Source organism: Prunus dulcis, chromosome 8 (genome assembly GCF_902201215.1).
Source record: "Prunus dulcis chromosome 8, ALMONDv2, whole genome shotgun sequence".
Lineage (NCBI taxonomy): Eukaryota > Viridiplantae > Streptophyta > Magnoliopsida > Rosales > Rosaceae > Prunus > Prunus dulcis.
This window is the reverse complement of record NC_047657.1, coordinates 18,019,929-18,037,537: the sequence shown is the minus strand read 5'-3', so window position 1 is coordinate 18,037,537 and position 17,609 is coordinate 18,019,929. Positions and strand designations below refer to the sequence as shown.

Genomic DNA, 17,609 nt, shown 5'->3' with positions numbered 1-17,609 from the left:
GGGCTCCACTAAAAGAGCATGATTGGCCAACAGTAGATTTCACATGAAATTTGGAGTTATCACCTTGCCTATTTTATAATCCTCGATAACGATACTTTGCAGGCGTGCATATGACTCAAGTAAGAACAAAGAAAAACAAAAGAAAAAACAAATATGCGGCAAACACGTGCACTTTGCGTAGACCTGAAGAAAAAGATTATCTGCATGTAATCAATATAGTTAACACTCTGAACATGAGTTTAGCGGCAAATATTTATAAGCCTATAAAATCCTCACAAAGATATGCGTGTCTCTCTCTACTAACACCCACTCAACTAAAGCATGTCAACTTTAACTTGTATCTCTCTCATCATGAAATGCTTTGAACTTTGACATTTGTGTTCTATAATTCTACAACTTGAAAATATAACTAATATATTAATATTTGTATTTTGAAAGGGAAGAAAGAAAAAAAAAGTAATACATGTTTGATTACATATTTACATGTACGCTTTATTCCCGTCCCGTATTTTTACTATGATTCTAACTTAGTAATATTCTTTTGTTAAATTATCTATGTGGTATGTTTTTTGAAATAGCTTGCTATCGGTAGATGTCATAGACTCAAATCTATGCGTGTTAAGTTTTCAATGCCAACATGCTTCTACATGTTTAATGATTAACATAAAAACATTCCAATAACCACAAGGTTGATATTCTATAATATTGTATCCATGAAATTAGGGTGCAAGTCGGGTCGAGCTGGGCGGGTCGAGATTCAATACAAGCAATCGATTTGGGTTCAGGACCAAATTCAACTTGGTTCAGTTCAATAAACACAACCCAAAGCCAACCCCGTTTTGAATTTGGCCCTTAAATAAAGGCTCATCTTAAGCCCTTTCTTTGAGCCCAATAGGTAGTCCTTTTCGGTTTGTGAACAGACGAAACGCTATCGTTTCCATTTTCCATTGGAAGGAACATAACCGCCTCAGGAGTCGGCCCTGGTTTCAGAAAGATAGAGAAGGCGGAGGAGGAGTCGTTCGTTCTAAAGCCAAGTCTCTGCTTGGGTTTCCCAAACCCTCGTCTGTTGGATTCGTAGCCGACGTAATTATTTTCGTCCAAACCGATCTCAGATTTTAAGGCCTATATAAATCGACAAACAGCACCTCTAAAGCTGACGCTTCAAACGACCTCTCAATTCAATTTCTCCTGTCGTTTCAGGTTTCAGCTTCGAGACGACCAAACATGGCGACTGCTTCAGGTTATTTCTTCTTTTCCATCGTTTATTCCCTATCTCTCATATCATAAATTTCACAATTTGATACTCAAAATTGGTCTGAATCATTAAAAATAACCTTTTTTGGTAGAATTTTTCTTGAATTTAATTCTTGAAACATATTCATTACTTATAGCAGATTGAAGATTTGATTTTTTTGAGCTCAGATGGGGTCCATAGTGAGATTCGTTTAGTTTATGGATATTTAGGGTTTTTCCGCGACCTGGGTTGAAATTATGTTATAAAAATTTGAAATTGATTGGAGCTTACCAGTTATCACATTCAAGTTGGTTGACATTTGGATTTTATAGTTCAAATCACTGTTGTCAATTCTCCAACTCAAAGTGAAGATCATCAAAACAGTATGAATTGGTGAAACAAGAGGAAACAATTATAATTTGAAAATGGGCCTTACAGCTTGGATGATTGCTGTGCTTACTAATTTATATATGCCTATGAAAGGTTGATATTTTTTTTTTAGCAATGTTAGAAACTTAGGCTTTACCTTAGAAACTACTATGTTGATGTGATAATATATGGTTTCTCTTTATGTAGACTAAGTTTATCTTAATCTAGAATGTAGATAACCTTTTTTCGCCTTTTGCTTTTCTGGGTTTTGTCAAAACTTGTGGTTTTTGAGAAACTTGTGTTTCTCCTCCCCTACTCCTATATTGATGTATCTTATGTGGTTGGTCTTGTAGTGGCATTCAAATCTAGGGAAGACCATCGCAAACAAATCGAATTGGAAGAAGCGCGTAAAGCTGGGCTTGCACCAGCTGAACTGGATGAGGATGGAAAGGAGATTAATCCTCATATACCCCAATATATGTCATCTGCACCTTGGTATCTAAACTCTGAGAGGCCTGTAAGTTGTTCATTTTCTTTCTAATGAGTTCCTAGTTTTGATAAACACACCCTGTGGCATAAGTTCTGAATATTGAGACATTTTTTTCTGTTTTGTTTTAATTTTCTCAGAGCTTAAAACATCAAAGGAAATGGAAATCAGATCCTAATTATACAACATCATGGTATGACAGAGGTGCAAAGATACACCAGGCTGATAAATATAGGAAGGGTGCATGTGAGAAGTAAGTCTCTCTCTCTCTCTCTCTCTCTCTCTCTCTCTCAGGCTTTTGTTTCCACTTCAGTTTATCTCGTGAACTGGGGAATAATGTTTGAATGTCTATTCTTACAGCTGTGGTGCCATGACACACGACTCAAAGTCATGTATGGAAAGACCCAGGAGAGTGGGAGCAAAGTTTACAAACAAACACATCGCTCCTGATGAAAAGATAGAGACTTTTGAGCTTGACTATGATGGAAAACGGGACCGCTGGAATGGATATGATGCATCAACCTATGCCCGTGTCATTGAGAGATATGAATCAAGAGATGAAGCTCGAAGGAAATACGTAAAGACACAACAGCTCAAGAAATTAGAGGAGAAAAATAATAACCCAAATGGAGAGGACGGGGTTAGTGAGGAGGATGAGGATGATAATGAGGATGATTTGAGGGTGGATGAAGCCAAGGTTGATGAGAGCAAACAAATGGACTTTGCAAAGGTTGAGAAGCGTGTGCGTACAACGGGTGGTGGGAGCACAGGAACTGTCAGGTGAAAACTTCTTTATACCGATTCTTTAATTGTCATCTTGTGTTGAAGGGGTGTTATTCTCTCATTTCTGCATTGGTGTCTATTTGAATTCTTACTCATGTATTTTTGTTTGCAGGAATTTGCGTATTCGTGAGGATACAGCAAAGTATCTTTTAAACCTCGATGTCGACTCTGCACACTATGACCCAAAAACCCGGTCTATGCGTGAGGACCCGCTTCCTGATGCGGATCCGAATGAGAAGTTCTATGGGGTAAGTGCCTACAACAGTTAACTGCTTTCTTTGTATTTTTTTCCCAGTTTTTTTAATGTGAGGTTTTCCTTATATTTTATTGTTCTCATATTTGCTTTTGTGATATAGGGTGATAATCGACATAGAAATAGTGGTCAAGCTATGGAGTTCAAGCAGCTCAACATCCATGCTTGGGAATCATTTGAGAAGGGACAAGATATTCACATGCAAGCAGCGCCGTCCCAAGCTGAGTTGCTTTATAAGAATTTTAAGGTGATCAAGGAGAATTTGAAGTCACAAACAAAGGACACCATTCTGGAGAAGTATGGCAATGCAGCTAATGAAGAAGAATTTCCTAGGGAGCTTCTACTGGGACAGAGTGAACGAGAAGTTGAATATGATCGTGCCGGGAGGATCATCAAGGGGCAAGAAACAACACTTCCCAGAAGCAAGTATGAAGAAGATGTATATGCCAACAACCACACCAGTGTATGGGGTTCATGGTGGAAGGATCATCAGTGGGGCTACAGGTGCTGTAAGCAGTTGACTCGCAATAGCTATTGCACTGGCGCTGCTGGAATTGAGGCTGCTGAGGCTGCAGGTGAACTTATGAAGGCTAACATTGCTCGTAAAGAGGCCATTGGAGATATGCCTCCACCAGTGGAGGAGAAAAGACTTGCTACTTGGGGAACTGATATACCAGACGATTTGGTTTTAGATGAGAAGTTACTTGCTGATGCTCTTAAAAAGGAGGACGCAAGAAAGAGAGAAGTGAGAGATGAAAGAAAGCGCAAATACAATGTAAAATGGAATGATGAGGTTACTGCTGAGGATATGGAGGCTTATAGGATGAAGAAAGTTCATCATGATGATCCAATGAAGGACTTTCTTAACTGATGGAGCCCCTATCTCAAAATGCTTTCGAGGTTGTCAATGCAACGTAATGGCAGTGCTCTTATACTGCAGTTCTGCAAGCTGAACTTCTTGAACTCATGGTTCTGTTGTGGCAGAACATGCAGAGCTGGAGCCTCCACCTTTGATTTGCAAACCTCTTAGTCGTGATTACTGTAAGCTTAAGTACTGAGGAACCTGTAGTTATGTTGCCATTACATGAGCTACCCTGTGGTTGTTGAGCCATTTGAATTGTTGTTTACTTTGTTCTCAGTTGTCATGTAATGAGTTGTGTAATGACATTACTTTGAATTTACCTAATTATGTTGCTGTTATGGATTTCGTGAATCAATTGTTAAAAACCAAACTGCAATGGCGAAACATTAATTTAAATTGTGAACTGTGAACGTATTTCCAACTAAAAAGAAAGAAAAGAATCCAAAGGAATCTTCACGTATCAACAATGCAAATTTGCTTTATTTATTTATCGCTGTCTTCTGCAAACCCATCAAGTAAATCTTCTACAACCGAGCATGTATACTCTTCAATCCTTCATGACATACTAAAATATAAGCTACAAAGTACAGAATTCACTCGTTTTTTTTCTTTCTTGAAACGAATAAATATCACAGATTCATGCGAAACAAATTCTTGAGCAGAACAATCACACTTAATTTACATATGTATAGATGATCTATTAATAAATAATAAAAGCTTCTGCTACAAATGATCGCGTGCCAGCTTCTCCTGAACGTCCATTTCCTTTCTGAACCTGGCTATGAACTCCTCAGCTCTTTCATCAATTCCATGCATCAGAGGGGAAGCAAATCCCAATGACTCCCACATATCGTCTGCTGTAGCACAAGCTCTCTCGCCCCCACTTCCAGTAGCTGTTGTTGCAGCAGCAGCAGCTTGCTTGCACTTTTCTACCGGAGGCTGAGAGCGCTCGACTGGCTCAGTCACAGCCGGCTCTTTAAAAAGCTTGTCAACAAAGACATGTGCAGTGCTGCGATTCTGTAGGAGCTGAGGGCGGTTATAGCGAAAACGTAGGGCAAGAAGCCGTCTGCGTTTGAAACGCAGTTGGAGAAATTTGTAGGGTCGAAGTCGAACAGAAGCACAAGCAGAAGAGGAAGAAGAAGCAGCAGCAGCAGCAGCGATTGCTTTGACACGGTTTCTGGGTTTTGTGATGCCTTTGGGTTTGTGGAGCTTGCTCTGTAGTTTGGAAGTGAAGCTCTTCCAAGCCCTTCCGGCCGGTGGAAGCCTCAGTCTCAAGCAAGACATGAGAAGAGAGAGTAAATGAATGGCTTGCAAAGAGTGTGCTGACAGATTGTTGTTTTATAGTACGGTAAGCTAAGCTGCTAGATTCCTTCAGCTTTTGGATTGTGTATTCGTTTTGTGCTATTTTATAATATATGGCATTGGTGGACCATAGTAGTAGCTTACTTCTTACTCTACGCGTTTAAGGCCGAAAAGCAGGTTTGATTCTAGAATCTAGCCTGCAACTTATCCTTGTTCAACTACCTCTAGCCCAAAATCAGCCTAATCGGATTGGAATGAGCTTAACCCACAAGTAAAATTCACGAGTTGAATAAGAGTATGAATCTCGATTCTGACTCAGGGTTGAGGTATTGGGTTATGAACGTTGGTGGGTTTTGGTTCAGCGTGGAATGCTATTAATTTGAAGCCAAAACGCCCACTCCGCAATAACACGTGATGATGTTCTAGCACTGTACAATAATCTCTCGTGTATCGTCTTAGTTTTCTAATTGTGTCCTTATATGAGATGTGATGGAGATGGATGCCTTCCATTCCATGTTTCTCCTTTTCGTTGTCTTTGCTCTCAACTTGGGGTACAGTGGTAGTACACAGACGAGTGCAGTACAATTCATCCACATTTTCTTTTCTGCAACTTGTAAAATATTCGAAGGTTGCGTAGAATGAAAGAACACGGCAAAAGAACAAAGATGATTCCATTTCCATATAGAAAAAGATTTATAAAGGAGACGAGCAAGAGAGAATAGAGAAAACCTCTCTTTAAAATTTATATTTGTGCGTAGTACACAACTACACTTAATTGATACTAACAATAAAATGAGAAGTAATCTACTACAGAACTTCCTGGCAGTGAATAACAAAACCCAGAGAAGTTCTAACATGAGAAAAAAGAAACAAAAAGACATTTTGAGCAATAAAAATGCTACAACATCCATCGATCAGAATTTTATGAACTAAATAAGGGCTTGAACTCCAAATTGCTGCATCTCTCTTACCCTCCATATTGGGTAAATAGCACCTTCACCAAGTTCTTCAGGATCCACCTGTTGCATGGCCCAGGCATAATACACAGTGTGGATTGTGTCCTAATGAAACAATGATTTGACAAAACATGAGTTCATACATATCAAATATCCAATAACCAGAGTAATGACACAACCGTGCATGCTTTTATAGAGAATTATGGTTCAAGTGGGGAATATAACCCATTTAATATAATGTGTGTGGATAGGGGTGTGTGTGTGTGAGAGTACAAATAATATTTACCTTGCCACCATCTGTTACTGCACCATTTTTATCACGTACACAATACACTTGCTGCGTTCGGAACTGTTAAATTCACCGAAAAGGGCCGTTGCTATCAGCTTTGTTATTAAATAAAACTTAGAACAAAAAAAGAAAAGAAAATGCCTACCATTACAATGATTATGGGAGAGTCTCCCATCATTTTGGTCTCTTTTACTTCTGCATCAGATATATGTAGAATCTGCACCCCCCAAAAAAATCAAAATTAGTTGCATGACAATATATACAGCATACGCCCTGAAAAAGCTTCCGTCACTCACTTCTACCATCTCAGTGTATAGAACTAAATTTAGGGTAGAAATGACTTGTCACCCAACTACAGATAATGACACTAGCATACAAAAGTCGCTATTTAGTAACCTCAACTCTAAAAGTCATGATAAAAGAGCTAGCATTGTGAATAATGTTGCCACATTATTTGAGAAGATGTGGCTAAATAAGAGAACAGATATATTAACTTTCGCTTCTGAAAAATTGATATATTAAAGTTTCAGTCCCATCCTCAATGTTTTAAGTTATATACCTCCAATCTCACTTCTCATTTTTCATGAAGTCATTATATACCTCCAACCTCACTTCTCATCGTTAATGAAGTCTATTCTCCACCCAAAGATCAATACTATTTGACATGTGTTCCTAATTAACATCCCATCAGTATAGAATGCAACAATAATTGGCATGGAAACAGTAATATGTAGGAGGAAGCAAGTTTTCTACCTTGTGATCAAAAAAGATGCCATGGCTTCGGAAACCATCATGCTCAGCTTTACACCGCTCAATCACCTCCTTGCTACAATACTTCTTCAATGTCTCAACATCTCCCTACATTTAAAATGCATGTTATTACATAAAGATGAGAAACTATAATGGCACTCACATGGGCCAACATTGGGATTATGATACGTTAAAACCATGAACGCAAAAAAAAAATATATATATAAAAAATTATAAATAAAAAATAAATAAAAAAAAAAAAACTAAAACTAAAACAAAACCAAAAGATGAGAGGAGAAAAAAGAGAGAGAGGCGGGGTGGAACCTAAACAAGCTCAGCTCTCACAGCACTAACCTTGATGTAAGCATTAAGCACTGGTTTGACAGCATCCTGGACTTCTGCCACAAAGTCTGGTAAAGAGAATGATCTAATCCATGCAAACATTACAATTAGAAATATATTAATCAAGTTATTCAAATAAGTATGACAAGAAGCAGCAAATGGCAATGCGATCATACGGATCTCGGCGGCGTATCTCCTTGATTGATGCAGCAGTATCTGTTTCTTGAAAAATAGTTTCATTTAAACTGTCAAAGGAAAATGGTCAATTCAGCACTCAAATATTTACAAATAACTCTTTAGCGAAAAATACTATAATTTTCTGGGGGCAAAACAAAGAACATTTACAACCCTCCCTCAAAAGAAAAAAAAAACTATTATTCGCAGATAGTGAGCAAACCAAGAAGTAAACAAAGTTTAGCAGCATACTCCTGAATTTTGTGAACAATTGGACTATCGCTTGTCTCCCAATGTTCCCGCATGTCCTCAGCAATCTGCCAATTTCAACAAAGACAAGCAATACAGCAATCTCAAGACAGGCGGTTACATATAAACAAGTTATCAAACATACAGCCAACTAATATTCTATATAATAGAGTTTTATGATAAAATCCATAAGTGCCGTAACATGAAAAAAAAACAGATACAATACATAATACAGCATATGTCTTATCCATTCAAAAACATGAAGTACAAACTGGAGTTTTTTTTAAAGAACAGAAACAATAATTGAATTGGAATTTACCTCCTGGGTTTTTGACGTAACAGGTTTACGTAATTCATCAAAACGCTTGAATATAGGATGACCTTGCATCTAGGTAAGAGAGTACAAACAAAAAAAATCAAATAATTTATTTCAAATAAGAGGAAAGACAACTAGATATAACTTTTTTTGTAATATTTAATGGGCAGAAAGAAATTTCACCTTCATTCTGAAAGCCTCCCACTTTTTACTCCAGTGAGATTGGGGTACGGCAACAATGTCCGTTCTTGTACTTACTTCAACTTGAGGGGTGGTAGAAGGATCATACTCCAGGTGCTTTCTCTTAGTTGGATTACCGCTTAACTCATCCTTTACAATGTCATATCCCTTTTTAGCCATGTCGATAAACTTTACTTCCTTAACCCTAGAGAAGGCAGAGGAAAAATACGAGGAAGAGGCACTTGACCTAAATTTGCCAAATAATGTTTCTTCAGTATTACTAGACCCTGACTCCTGGTGTTTCTGTTCCCCAGATGAGGCCTTTGTTCCATCTTCTGCATCAGCGAAATTCTCAGATTTAGCACCAGAAGGCCCTGAAGCCTGTTCGTTCCCAATTCCAAAGGTTCCTTTGACCTGCATAGAACAAAAAGAAGTAAACAACCAATGAACTCCAGCAGATCAAAGTATATAGCAGTGCAGATGCAAGAGGTAAAAAAGCAGACCTCCTCTGTGGCAGCGGTGATCTTCTCTTTTACATTGGCAGAAACCTGCAGCCATAATTATCAATGTAAATTTTAGAACAGATGCAAGTTTCTTATGATAAAAAACGACGAACAAATCCAGACTGAACAAAAATGATATGCACCAGAAACAACATAATATTTGCACAGAAGTTGCCATCGAGAATTCTAACACATAGAAGCACTACAGATTTTTAAGGTATGTGAAATAAGACCTTCTTTGCTGCAGCTTCAGCCTCTGTCCACGCACCATCCACCTGCTTGTATAGCTGCTCTGTTGTCTGCTTCGTTCTGCATTCGCCATTTCACCATCTCAGAGCCTCCATTTGGAAGTACCCAGCCAGACTTGACATACAAGGGTATGTCTCAGCCTATATACTAGAATACTGAAATTTTTCATTGCATGAAGTGGCAATATCAAATAATTACCTCACTTTCAGGTCTTCTTTAACGCCTTTCAGCTCTTCCGCTTTCTCTTTCAGCTCCTTAACTGACTGTTGAAATTCTGGATTTCTGGAACCAGGGCAATGGATGTGAGCATAATGACTCTCAATAATAATAACAATAATAGAAGAAAATTTTATAATGATTAAAAAACTAAGAAGAGAAAAACAATTCTGCAGCGATTTTAATAACCAACTGGCAAACTAGAAAGAAGCTATTACGTTTTACTTCCTAATGGAAATGGGGACTCAAGCTAGTACTACAAGTTTCTCACTGTAAATTGAGAGTCAGCTACACAAGGATTTATATCTCAGAAAAACCAATGTCTATCGCACAACAGCTCAACTAAGCCAAAAGATTGCGTTTTAGTTCACGAAACAACGTTTTTTTATTTCTTATAGAGCAGACGCTTAACAATTTGTTCCGGGTAAAACAAATTTGACCCAACATTTTAACAAGAAAAACCAATTAAAATAGCAGATACATATTACATTAAAAGAACTCCTCAGCTTTTGGCAGCCCAATATGCTTTATCAATGTAAATGCCATAACATACAATACAAATGTGCATAAATATATACATATTAAACATGTAAAACAGAGTGAGTGAGTGAGTGAGAGATACTTGGTAGCTTCGCCTTTGACTTGCTTCGAAAATTCATTGAAGACACTGAATCGACGACTCCCCGAATACCCATTAGCTGAAATCAACCGAATTCTCGTGCTTGAAACCTATCTCATCAAATTCAAAATCCCCAACCCAATAAAAAAAGATATTAAATTAACCCAAAACATACTTAAAAAGTTTGAAACTTTGATTCGAAACTTCTTCCAAAGGAACGAACCTGTTGTTGGAGGGTCAGCTGATGAAAGAAGGGTTGTCTGTAAAGGTGCAAATCTCGCACTAGCTTTCTAGCAGCCATCAAATTTGGGGCAAGCTAAATTTTCTCAAATAGAGAAAAAAACGATAGCTTTTTTCTTTTTCCGTTTTGTTTTTGCCTTGGAAAAATTTGAAGGGTGGGTGTCTGAATTAGTAGCCAGTGTCCCAACTTGGGAAGGAAGAAAGGGACGAACGAAGAAGGAGATGAACGTGAAAGTAACACTTACACAAACCAAACCAGGCCTTCACTCTCTAGGGTTTCTGTTTCCTTTTCCCACCAGATTTTGGAGATGCCCCATTGGCCCAATACTGTTTTCTGAAAAAGGCCTGTTAATGGGAAAGCCCAACTCATAGTTTTTACCCCGATTATTATTATTTTTTACCCAAAATGCAATAAATTCTTTAACTTTTTCTTAAATATTTATATCTGTAGGATTTAATTGGTCTATAAGCAAAACTACACAATTAAAATGACAAGGCCAAATTTAAACATGAGTCAAATTACAGGGATAAAAATGTAACTTGACCTACTTCCTATTAATAACACTTATAAAAATCAAACCAAATTAATAACTTGAGATTCACAAGGATTTTTAAGCTTAGGCAAGCGACATTCATGAAGTGAGTTAGAGCAATTGCTTCTCCAAATAAGGTTATGAGTTCGAGTCCTAATATTTGTATAGTGAATATACTCTCTCAATAGGACTTTTAAAATTAGTATCCTCGCCTCAATTGTAGGTTGATGTAGCATGTAAAATTCTTCTCTACTTGTACTTTTAATGCCACATAAATTTTGACGGTGAATTTTTACTTCATCAATCAACATCCAGAAACTATTCAAGAAAAGGAAAATAGTGACAGTACATAAATATTTGATTTGATCATGACCAAATAATATAAGTTCAATTCAAATTTTCAACCACTCATACAGTGATTCTCAAATGATCAATATGCAACTAGATTTGATTTGCCACCACATAAAGTGTCAAGCTTTCAACCCATCATCAAGAATGAAGTATTCTATTTAGTATTTGGGCCCACACAAACAAACCCACATGAAACTAGATGAAACTAAAGCAAAGTAAAAAATAAAAAAAAAACACAGATGGGTTGCTAATGGCAAGCCTCATTGGCAACGGAGAAGCGCTGGGCTTGAAGGGCTGCAGCCTTATCCGACACCAGAGCTTGAATGACCAAAGTCTTCACTTCCCAAGCACTGTACGGAAACCCCTTCCTGGCGTAAGAGTTCAGAAGGGCGGCGCTCGCCTGCTTCAGCAGCCTAGGGTAAACGTTCTCCTCGTCGTTCCTAACCGTCGCTTCCAGTAGCGTCAGATCAGATCTGTACCGTTCGTAGGCTCTTGATCCGAACACCTTCGACACCGTTGATGTCTGTGGGACCATCCTCGGCCAAGCCTCCCTCCTGCTCCCCCAATAGCTGTGCAACACAAATAAGCACATCATTATAGGACATAATGGGCATTTCAGTAACTTCACCACAAGAGAGAGAACACAGACACAGAGAGAGAGAGAGAGAGAGAGAGAGAGAGCTTACTGTGGAGTGCATCTTCCTGTGGTTCTTGTGAAGAGAAAGCCTGGCCTTTGGGTTTTGGCTGTTGTTGAGGGTGCAGAGCAAGCAATAAGAAGAAGAAGAAGAATGAGTTGACTCAGTTGAGAAGGCCTCAACATATCTTCTTCTTGTTTGGTTTAGGATCTGAGTTTGTGCTGCTGAGAATATTAGGCATGACTCGGTTTCAAACTTGGTCTCTCTCTCTCTCTCTCGTCTTTTTCTTTTCCCCTTGGACTCTCCCCACGCGCTCTCTCTCTGGTTTTTTAAATGCACTTGGTCCAGTTCTCCATACAAGTGGTTTTACCAATTTACCCTTTTATTGCCATCTGATTTTAAATTAGTGGAGGGTGAAATTGTCTTTCAATTAGGTCCACGTGCAAAAGAGCTAGGTGTGTTGGAACATGTTTATGTGCCTTCATCAGATTGGACATGTCACATTAACTTCTCTAAAGAGCAGTGACAAAGTGTAACGAGGTGTGAGAGTAATCTTTGGTGTCCGTTACTAGCACGTGGTTTTACTAATTTGATGTTGTAATATTTGTTTTATTATAATATGGGTAGTTATGTTTTATAAAAATTGGACATATTATCTAATTTTGTTTTTATTTTTAATATTTTTAATATTTAAAAAAATGTGAATTTATCATATTATTTTTATTTAATTAATAATTTTAATTTTTAATGTTTAAATTGTCATTTTCTGGTATTTTGAATGTTTCACCATTCTCTGTCTTTTACATTATATATATATATATATTATATGAATTAGTAACAATATGTGATGCTAAAACATGAAACACTCAAAAACTTCTCACTTGTGAAGGGTTATTTCTTCTGAGCTTCATGTCTTTCGTGTCTCGCTACGCTTTTGTTGTGTATAAACAATCAGAGGAGGGGGTTTTTCACACAAATAAGATTTTACTTTATTTTTTGTCACTCAACTCAAAAAATTGTTATGGTCATCCTTCATTTAGATATCTCGTTGTAGCACTCGTCCTTCCGTCAATTCCGTTAAACTTTTCTGTCAAAATTAAAAGCAAATTGGAAAATTTATATGAAATTTTAAGGGCAAATAAGACTTTTATCTAGTCACCATCTCATTCTACCCAAACCCAATGACAACTCTCTATCTCTCTCTCCAATGATCCTTTTGGGTTTTGTTAACATTGTTCAATTGATTGAGAGGAAGACCAATCAACCAAAAAAAAGGTTGGGATGAGGAGATTGACGAACATAAGGAGGAAGAAAATGAGAGAATGAGAGAATGGGTTTGTGGGTGTGGGTCGATCGACGGAGAATCTGTGGGGTTAGATCTATGAAGGATGGCTGGAGAAGAGAGAGAGGTGGTTGTTGGGGTTGGGCTGTGCTTATTAAGAACCCAGCACATGAAAAGACAAATATAACCCTATTTTTTACAGAAAAATTGACGAAAATGACAAGTTCTGAAAGTCAAGGCATATAGTTGAAGTTAAGGATAGTTGTAATCTTGAATATGAATAAAGGAGGGGAGGCTATTCCATTCCAAAGCCAGGACATATATACCAAGGCGTTCAACATAGGAATATCCTTTTCTCATGCAACTGAAAATATTAGTGAAGTACTTTCCCGTAAAAACCACATGGATGATATGTGACCTTTCATCTTTCAGAATATAAGTGCAGGTTTATACAATATTCGCTGACAAAAATTCAAAAAGTTTCCAAGTTTCAAATACCCCAAAAAAACAAAACAAAAAACAAAAAAAGAAGATGTAAAATATTTTAAAGTGGTACCAACCAACTTCCAAGTAATAAAGTAAAGTAGTTAATGAGAGGGTAGGTTTGACATAAAAGTTGAGAACAACAAAACTGAAGAATATCTGATGGTGTTGGTATGAGAACAATGTAGAAGATAGAAGAATAACAACACAACAAAACTCATCACAGACAATCAGGTGGAGTTCACGTTTCTCACCAAGCACGCAGTGTCAGATGGGCCCTGGTTCGGATCCCAAGTCCCATGAATTCTACTTCACCAAACGGCCAGGTGCGAATCAAGTTCAGAACCAGACAACAATATTGACGAGAAACCCCACCGCTGGTTGCCGCATATATAGCCAGCTGCCCCTGCTACGCAAAATGAGGTGTTAACAATTCGAAGCCTCAAAGCCATGCAAGCAGAAGAATGGCAAAAGATGCCTTACACACGAAACTCTACGTGCCCACGCCTCAACTCATTTTCCCTCCTATAAATACCAGCGCCTACCGCTCGCCGCTTTAACATCTCAAACACAAGATACAAGTGAGCTCGAATTACAAGTCATCTATCTCCTTCTCATTCCTTGTGTAATGGCTAAGGCTTTCGTTTTTTCGCTTTGCTTGCTTCTGGTTTTCAATGGCTGCTTAGCGGCACGCCAGTCCCAGTTGAGTCCGCAGAACCAGTGCCAGCTCAACCAGCTTCAAGCCCGCGAACCCGACAACCGCATCCAGGCGGAGGCGGGTCAGATCGAGACCTGGAACTTCAACCAGGAGGACTTCCAGTGTGCCGGGGTCGCCGCCTCTCGAATCACCATTCAGCGCAACGGCCTACACTTGCCTTCCTACTCCAACGCCCCTCAACTCATCTACATCGTCCAAGGTCACGTGTTATTACTAGATCTAATTAATTAACTATTAAATTACGAGACTAATTAATTGAGTCGTTAGTTTACTAAATAAAATATTGCATGAATGGGTGTGCAGGTAGGGGTGTTCTAGGGGCAGTGTTCTCTGGGTGCCCTGAGACTTTCGAAGAGTCTCAGCAGTCTTCTCAGCAGGGCCGCCAGCAGGAACAGGAACAGGAACGACAACAACAACAACAGGGAGAACAAGGACGACAACAGGGCCAACAAGAGCAGCAGCAGGAACGACAAGGAAGACAACAAGGGAGACAGCAACAAGAAGAAGGAAGACAACAAGAGCAGCAGCAAGGCCAACAAGGGCGCCCGCAACAACAACAACAATTCCGACAGTTCGACCGCCACCAGAAGACCCGCCGCATCCGTGAGGGTGATGTTGTCGCCATCCCTGCCGGAGTCGCCTACTGGTCCTACAACGACGGCGACCAGGAGCTTGTTGCAGTCAACCTTTTCCACGTCAGCAGCGATCACAACCAGCTCGACCAAAACCCAAGGGTACCTAAATAATTGTATAATTATTTAATTAACAAAATCACCATTCAATTAAATTATTTACTTAACTAACTCTACCTTTATCTCATATGTAGAAATTCTATCTAGCTGGTAACCCAGAGAATGAGTTTAACCAACAAGGCCAAAGCCAACCCCGCCAGCAGGGTGAGCAAGGGCGTCCCGGACAGCATCAGCAACCATTCGGACGTCCCAGACAACAAGAACAACAAGGAAACGGCAACAACGTCTTCTCCGGCTTCAACACACAGCTCCTCGCCCAGGCCCTCAACGTCAACGAAGAGACTGCCAGGAACCTCCAGGGACAGAACGACAACAGGAACCAAATCATCCAGGTAAGGGGCAACCTCGACTTCGTCCAGCCCCCAAGGGGACGACAGGAGCGTGAGCACGAGGAGCGACAACAGGAGCAGCTCCAGCAGGAGAGGCAACAACAAGGAGGACAACTGATGGCCAACGGTCTTGAGGAGACCTTCTGCAGCTTGAGGTTGAAGGAGAACATCGGCAACCCTGAGCGTGCCGACATCTTCTCTCCCCGGGCAGGCCGCATCAGCACCCTCAACAGCCACAACCTCCCCATCCTCAGGTTTCTCCGCCTCAGCGCCGAGAGAGGCTTCTTCTACCGCGTAAGCAATTACACAAACATATATATACTTGCTAATTTATATTTAATTATGATTAACTAATGATCTTGATAATGCTTAATAATTAATGTTCTAATGATCTTGATATATCTTATTATTATTCTTGTGCATGCATGCAGAATGGTATCTACAGCCCACACTGGAATGTGAACGCCCACTCAGTGGTGTACGTGATCAGAGGAAATGCTAGGGTTCAGGTGGTGAACGAGAACGGAGATGCAATTCTTGACCAGGAGGTGCAGCAGGGACAGCTGTTCATAGTCCCACAGAACCACGGCGTGATCCAGCAAGCCGGCAACCAAGGGTTCGAGTACTTTGCCTTCAAGACGGAGGAAAATGCGTTCATTAACACCTTGGCCGGACGAACCTCCTTCCTCCGTGCACTGCCGGATGAGGTGCTGGCCAACGCCTACCAAATTTCTCGAGAGCAGGCGAGGCAGCTCAAGTACAACCGGCAGGAGACCATTGCCTTGAGCTCCAGCCAGCAGAGGAGGGCAGTTGTATAAATGTATGAAGAAAAATGTAGTGAATGCGGCACGTAGTGTTTTTTGGAGTTAAAAAGAAAGGAAGCGGAGCCTGAGTGTATAAATAAAAGAGCCTTATAATAAGGCTTGTTACTAATAATGTAAGAGGAGAGAGTCTAGCTACCAAGTAATTAAATAAGTACTACGTGTAATCTATGCATGTAATGAAAATTTCCCCCCCTTTTTCCTAAACGCGTCTTGTTTTTTCTAAACATTTCTATCCTTCATCATGCTAAATTCGTACTAGTTTTCTATGCAGTATGAAATCTATGAAGTAAAACAAAATTATAAATAAAAGCTATAATGAATAATCTTTGAAGAAATTCTTTTAAATCATGATGGGAAGTTATTGTATTTGTTCTACTTAAATTAACTTTTATGGAAAATTGACATTTTTGCTGCTTGTTTTAATCAGATTAATTATGATTCCGTTACATTATTAATTTGATGTATGAGTATGACCAATTTGCTTAGTGTCATGATAAGACCAAGAAAGCAAAACCGTTCTTCCTTTTCCCTCTAATTTAATGAGACAAGAAGGAAGGAACCTCATATATAATAGAACACGTATTACCCAAGTGTTCATCCACCAAAAAATTTGCATTCAATACAATCACTTCGTTAAAACGGCACAAAATTACTTTTTTAAGGCATGTTTTCATATGAAAATATCAATTATTACTATTTTTTTTAAGGCGTGATTTATCATATACCATAAATATCAGTTATTAAAAAGCATGCCAGTCGTAAAAGCTTCAATTTGGTGTAGTGTGTCATGATAAGACCAGAATAAATGTGTTGAGACGAAGAAACCAAAACCGTTCTTCCTTTTCCCTCTAATTTAATTAGACAATAAGGAACCTCATATATAATAGAACACGAATGACCCAAGTGTTGATCCACCAAGAAAGTCTTACCATACTTCCAAACAAACAATATCAATATGTCTTTGCTCATCAAAAATGTGTTGCTGCTGCTACTGGTGTTGGTGTATAGTGTTGTTCCAAACTACTTGCAACGCAGACCTTATTTTTTTCCCGGGTAAACAAACTATTAGAACGACTAATGATTTGGGTGCAGAAATGACCATTCATTGCAAATCCAAGGACGACGATCTTGGTTTTCATGTTGTCCCCATCAAAGGTACCTATGGGTTTAAATTTAAACCCAATTTTTGGCACCGAATTCCACTATTTCGACATTTACATACTCGGGAGAGACAGCAAGCTTTGTGCCGAGCATAAGACCAAACGGTCCATGCAGGTGGGACAGTACCTTCCGATCTTACCTTTGCCATGAGTGGAACAAGAATAATTA

At 39.1% G+C, this 17,609-nt stretch overlaps 5 protein-coding genes and 1 long non-coding RNA gene across 6 annotated transcripts; 2 read left to right on the top strand and 4 right to left on the bottom strand.

The window, feature by feature from the left end:
- Positions 1 to 940: 940 nt before the first annotated feature.
- Positions 941 to 4,339, top strand: LOC117638045 (pre-mRNA-splicing factor SLU7-A-like). The gene is made up of 7 exons (XM_034373127.1): positions 941 to 1,083; positions 1,201 to 1,240; positions 1,957 to 2,120; positions 2,231 to 2,343; positions 2,451 to 2,870; positions 2,986 to 3,121; positions 3,230 to 4,339. The coding sequence occupies exons 2-7, from the start codon at positions 1,225 to 1,227 to the stop codon at positions 3,995 to 3,997; spliced, it is 1,617 nt and encodes a 538-aa protein (XP_034229018.1). The 5' UTR covers positions 941 to 1,083; positions 1,201 to 1,224; the 3' UTR covers positions 3,998 to 4,339.
- An 84-nt stretch (positions 4,340 to 4,423) lies between these two features.
- Positions 4,424 to 5,387, bottom strand: LOC117638049. Its single transcript, XM_034373130.1, has one exon. It carries the CDS (start codon positions 5,270 to 5,272, stop codon positions 4,712 to 4,714), a length of 561 nt encoding a protein of 186 aa, XP_034229021.1. The 5' UTR covers positions 5,273 to 5,387; the 3' UTR covers positions 4,424 to 4,711.
- Positions 5,388 to 6,006: 619 nt separating this feature from the next.
- On the bottom strand, positions 6,007 to 10,614 carry LOC117638047 (mitochondrial import inner membrane translocase subunit TIM44-2-like). Its single transcript, XM_034373128.1, has 14 exons — positions 10,357 to 10,614; positions 10,137 to 10,243; positions 9,497 to 9,580; positions 9,283 to 9,358; positions 9,050 to 9,094; positions 8,550 to 8,960; positions 8,370 to 8,438; positions 8,054 to 8,118; positions 7,804 to 7,872; positions 7,640 to 7,712; positions 7,289 to 7,393; positions 6,681 to 6,752; positions 6,533 to 6,595; positions 6,007 to 6,351 (listed from the first exon to the last, which is right to left on the bottom strand). Exons 1-14 carry the CDS (start codon positions 10,432 to 10,434, stop codon positions 6,220 to 6,222), a joined length of 1,449 nt encoding a protein of 482 aa, XP_034229019.1. The 5' UTR covers positions 10,435 to 10,614; the 3' UTR covers positions 6,007 to 6,219.
- A 648-nt stretch (positions 10,615 to 11,262) lies between these two features.
- Positions 11,263 to 12,197, bottom strand: LOC117638885. Its single transcript, XM_034374045.1, has 2 exons — positions 11,944 to 12,197; positions 11,263 to 11,826 (listed from the first exon to the last, which is right to left on the bottom strand). The coding sequence occupies exons 1-2, from the start codon at positions 12,075 to 12,077 to the stop codon at positions 11,505 to 11,507; spliced, it is 456 nt and encodes a 151-aa protein (XP_034229936.1). The 5' UTR covers positions 12,078 to 12,197; the 3' UTR covers positions 11,263 to 11,504.
- Positions 12,198 to 13,745: 1,548 nt separating this feature from the next.
- Positions 13,746 to 16,087, bottom strand: LOC117638886. Its single transcript, XR_004587334.1, has 2 exons — positions 15,185 to 16,087; positions 13,746 to 15,113 (listed from the first exon to the last, which is right to left on the bottom strand). It is a non-coding gene; the product is annotated as an uncharacterized LOC117638886 (long non-coding RNA).
- LOC117638884 (prunin 1 Pru du 6.0101) lies at positions 14,230 to 16,484 on the top strand. Its single transcript, XM_034374044.1, has 4 exons — positions 14,230 to 14,574; positions 14,679 to 15,109; positions 15,202 to 15,750; positions 15,888 to 16,484. Exons 1-4 carry the CDS (start codon positions 14,286 to 14,288, stop codon positions 16,272 to 16,274), a joined length of 1,656 nt encoding a protein of 551 aa, XP_034229935.1. The 5' UTR covers positions 14,230 to 14,285; the 3' UTR covers positions 16,275 to 16,484.
- Positions 16,485 to 17,609: the final 1,125 nt, after the last annotated feature.

Coding starts and splice junctions, on each gene's coding strand:
- LOC117638045 (XM_034373127.1), top strand. Junction 2,344..2,450: donor AGGAAGGGTGCATGTGAGAA/GTAAGTCTCTCT, acceptor CTATTCTTACAG/CTGTGGTGCCATGACACACG. Junction 2,871..2,985: donor GGGAGCACAGGAACTGTCAG/GTGAAAACTTCT, acceptor TTTTGTTTGCAG/GAATTTGCGTATTCGTGAGG.
- LOC117638884 (XM_034374044.1), top strand. CDS start 14,286: ATGGCTAAGGCTTTCGTTTTTTCGCTTTGCTTGCTTCTGGTTTTCAAT. Junction 14,575..14,678: donor ACTCATCTACATCGTCCAAG/GTCACGTGTTAT, acceptor ATGGGTGTGCAG/GTAGGGGTGTTCTAGGGGCA. Junction 15,751..15,887: donor AGAGAGGCTTCTTCTACCGC/GTAAGCAATTAC, acceptor GCATGCATGCAG/AATGGTATCTACAGCCCACA.
- LOC117638049 (XM_034373130.1), bottom strand. CDS start 5,272: ATGTCTTGCTTGAGACTGAGGCTTCCACCGGCCGGAAGGGCTTGGAAG.
- LOC117638885 (XM_034374045.1), bottom strand. CDS start 12,077: ATGTTGAGGCCTTCTCAACTGAGTCAACTCATTCTTCTTCTTCTTCTT. Junction 11,827..11,943: donor ACAGGAAGATGCACTCCACA/GTAAGCTCTCTC, acceptor TGTGTTGCACAG/CTATTGGGGGAGCAGGAGGG.
- LOC117638047 (XM_034373128.1), bottom strand. CDS start 10,434: ATGGCTGCTAGAAAGCTAGTGCGAGATTTGCACCTTTACAGACAACCC. Junction 7,394..7,639: donor TGCTTAATGCTTACATCAAG/GTTAGTGCTGTG, acceptor TTTTAAATGTAG/GGAGATGTTGAGACATTGAA. Junction 6,352..6,532: donor CAGTAACAGATGGTGGCAAG/GTAAATATTATT, acceptor TTGTTTCATTAG/GACACAATCCACACTGTGTA.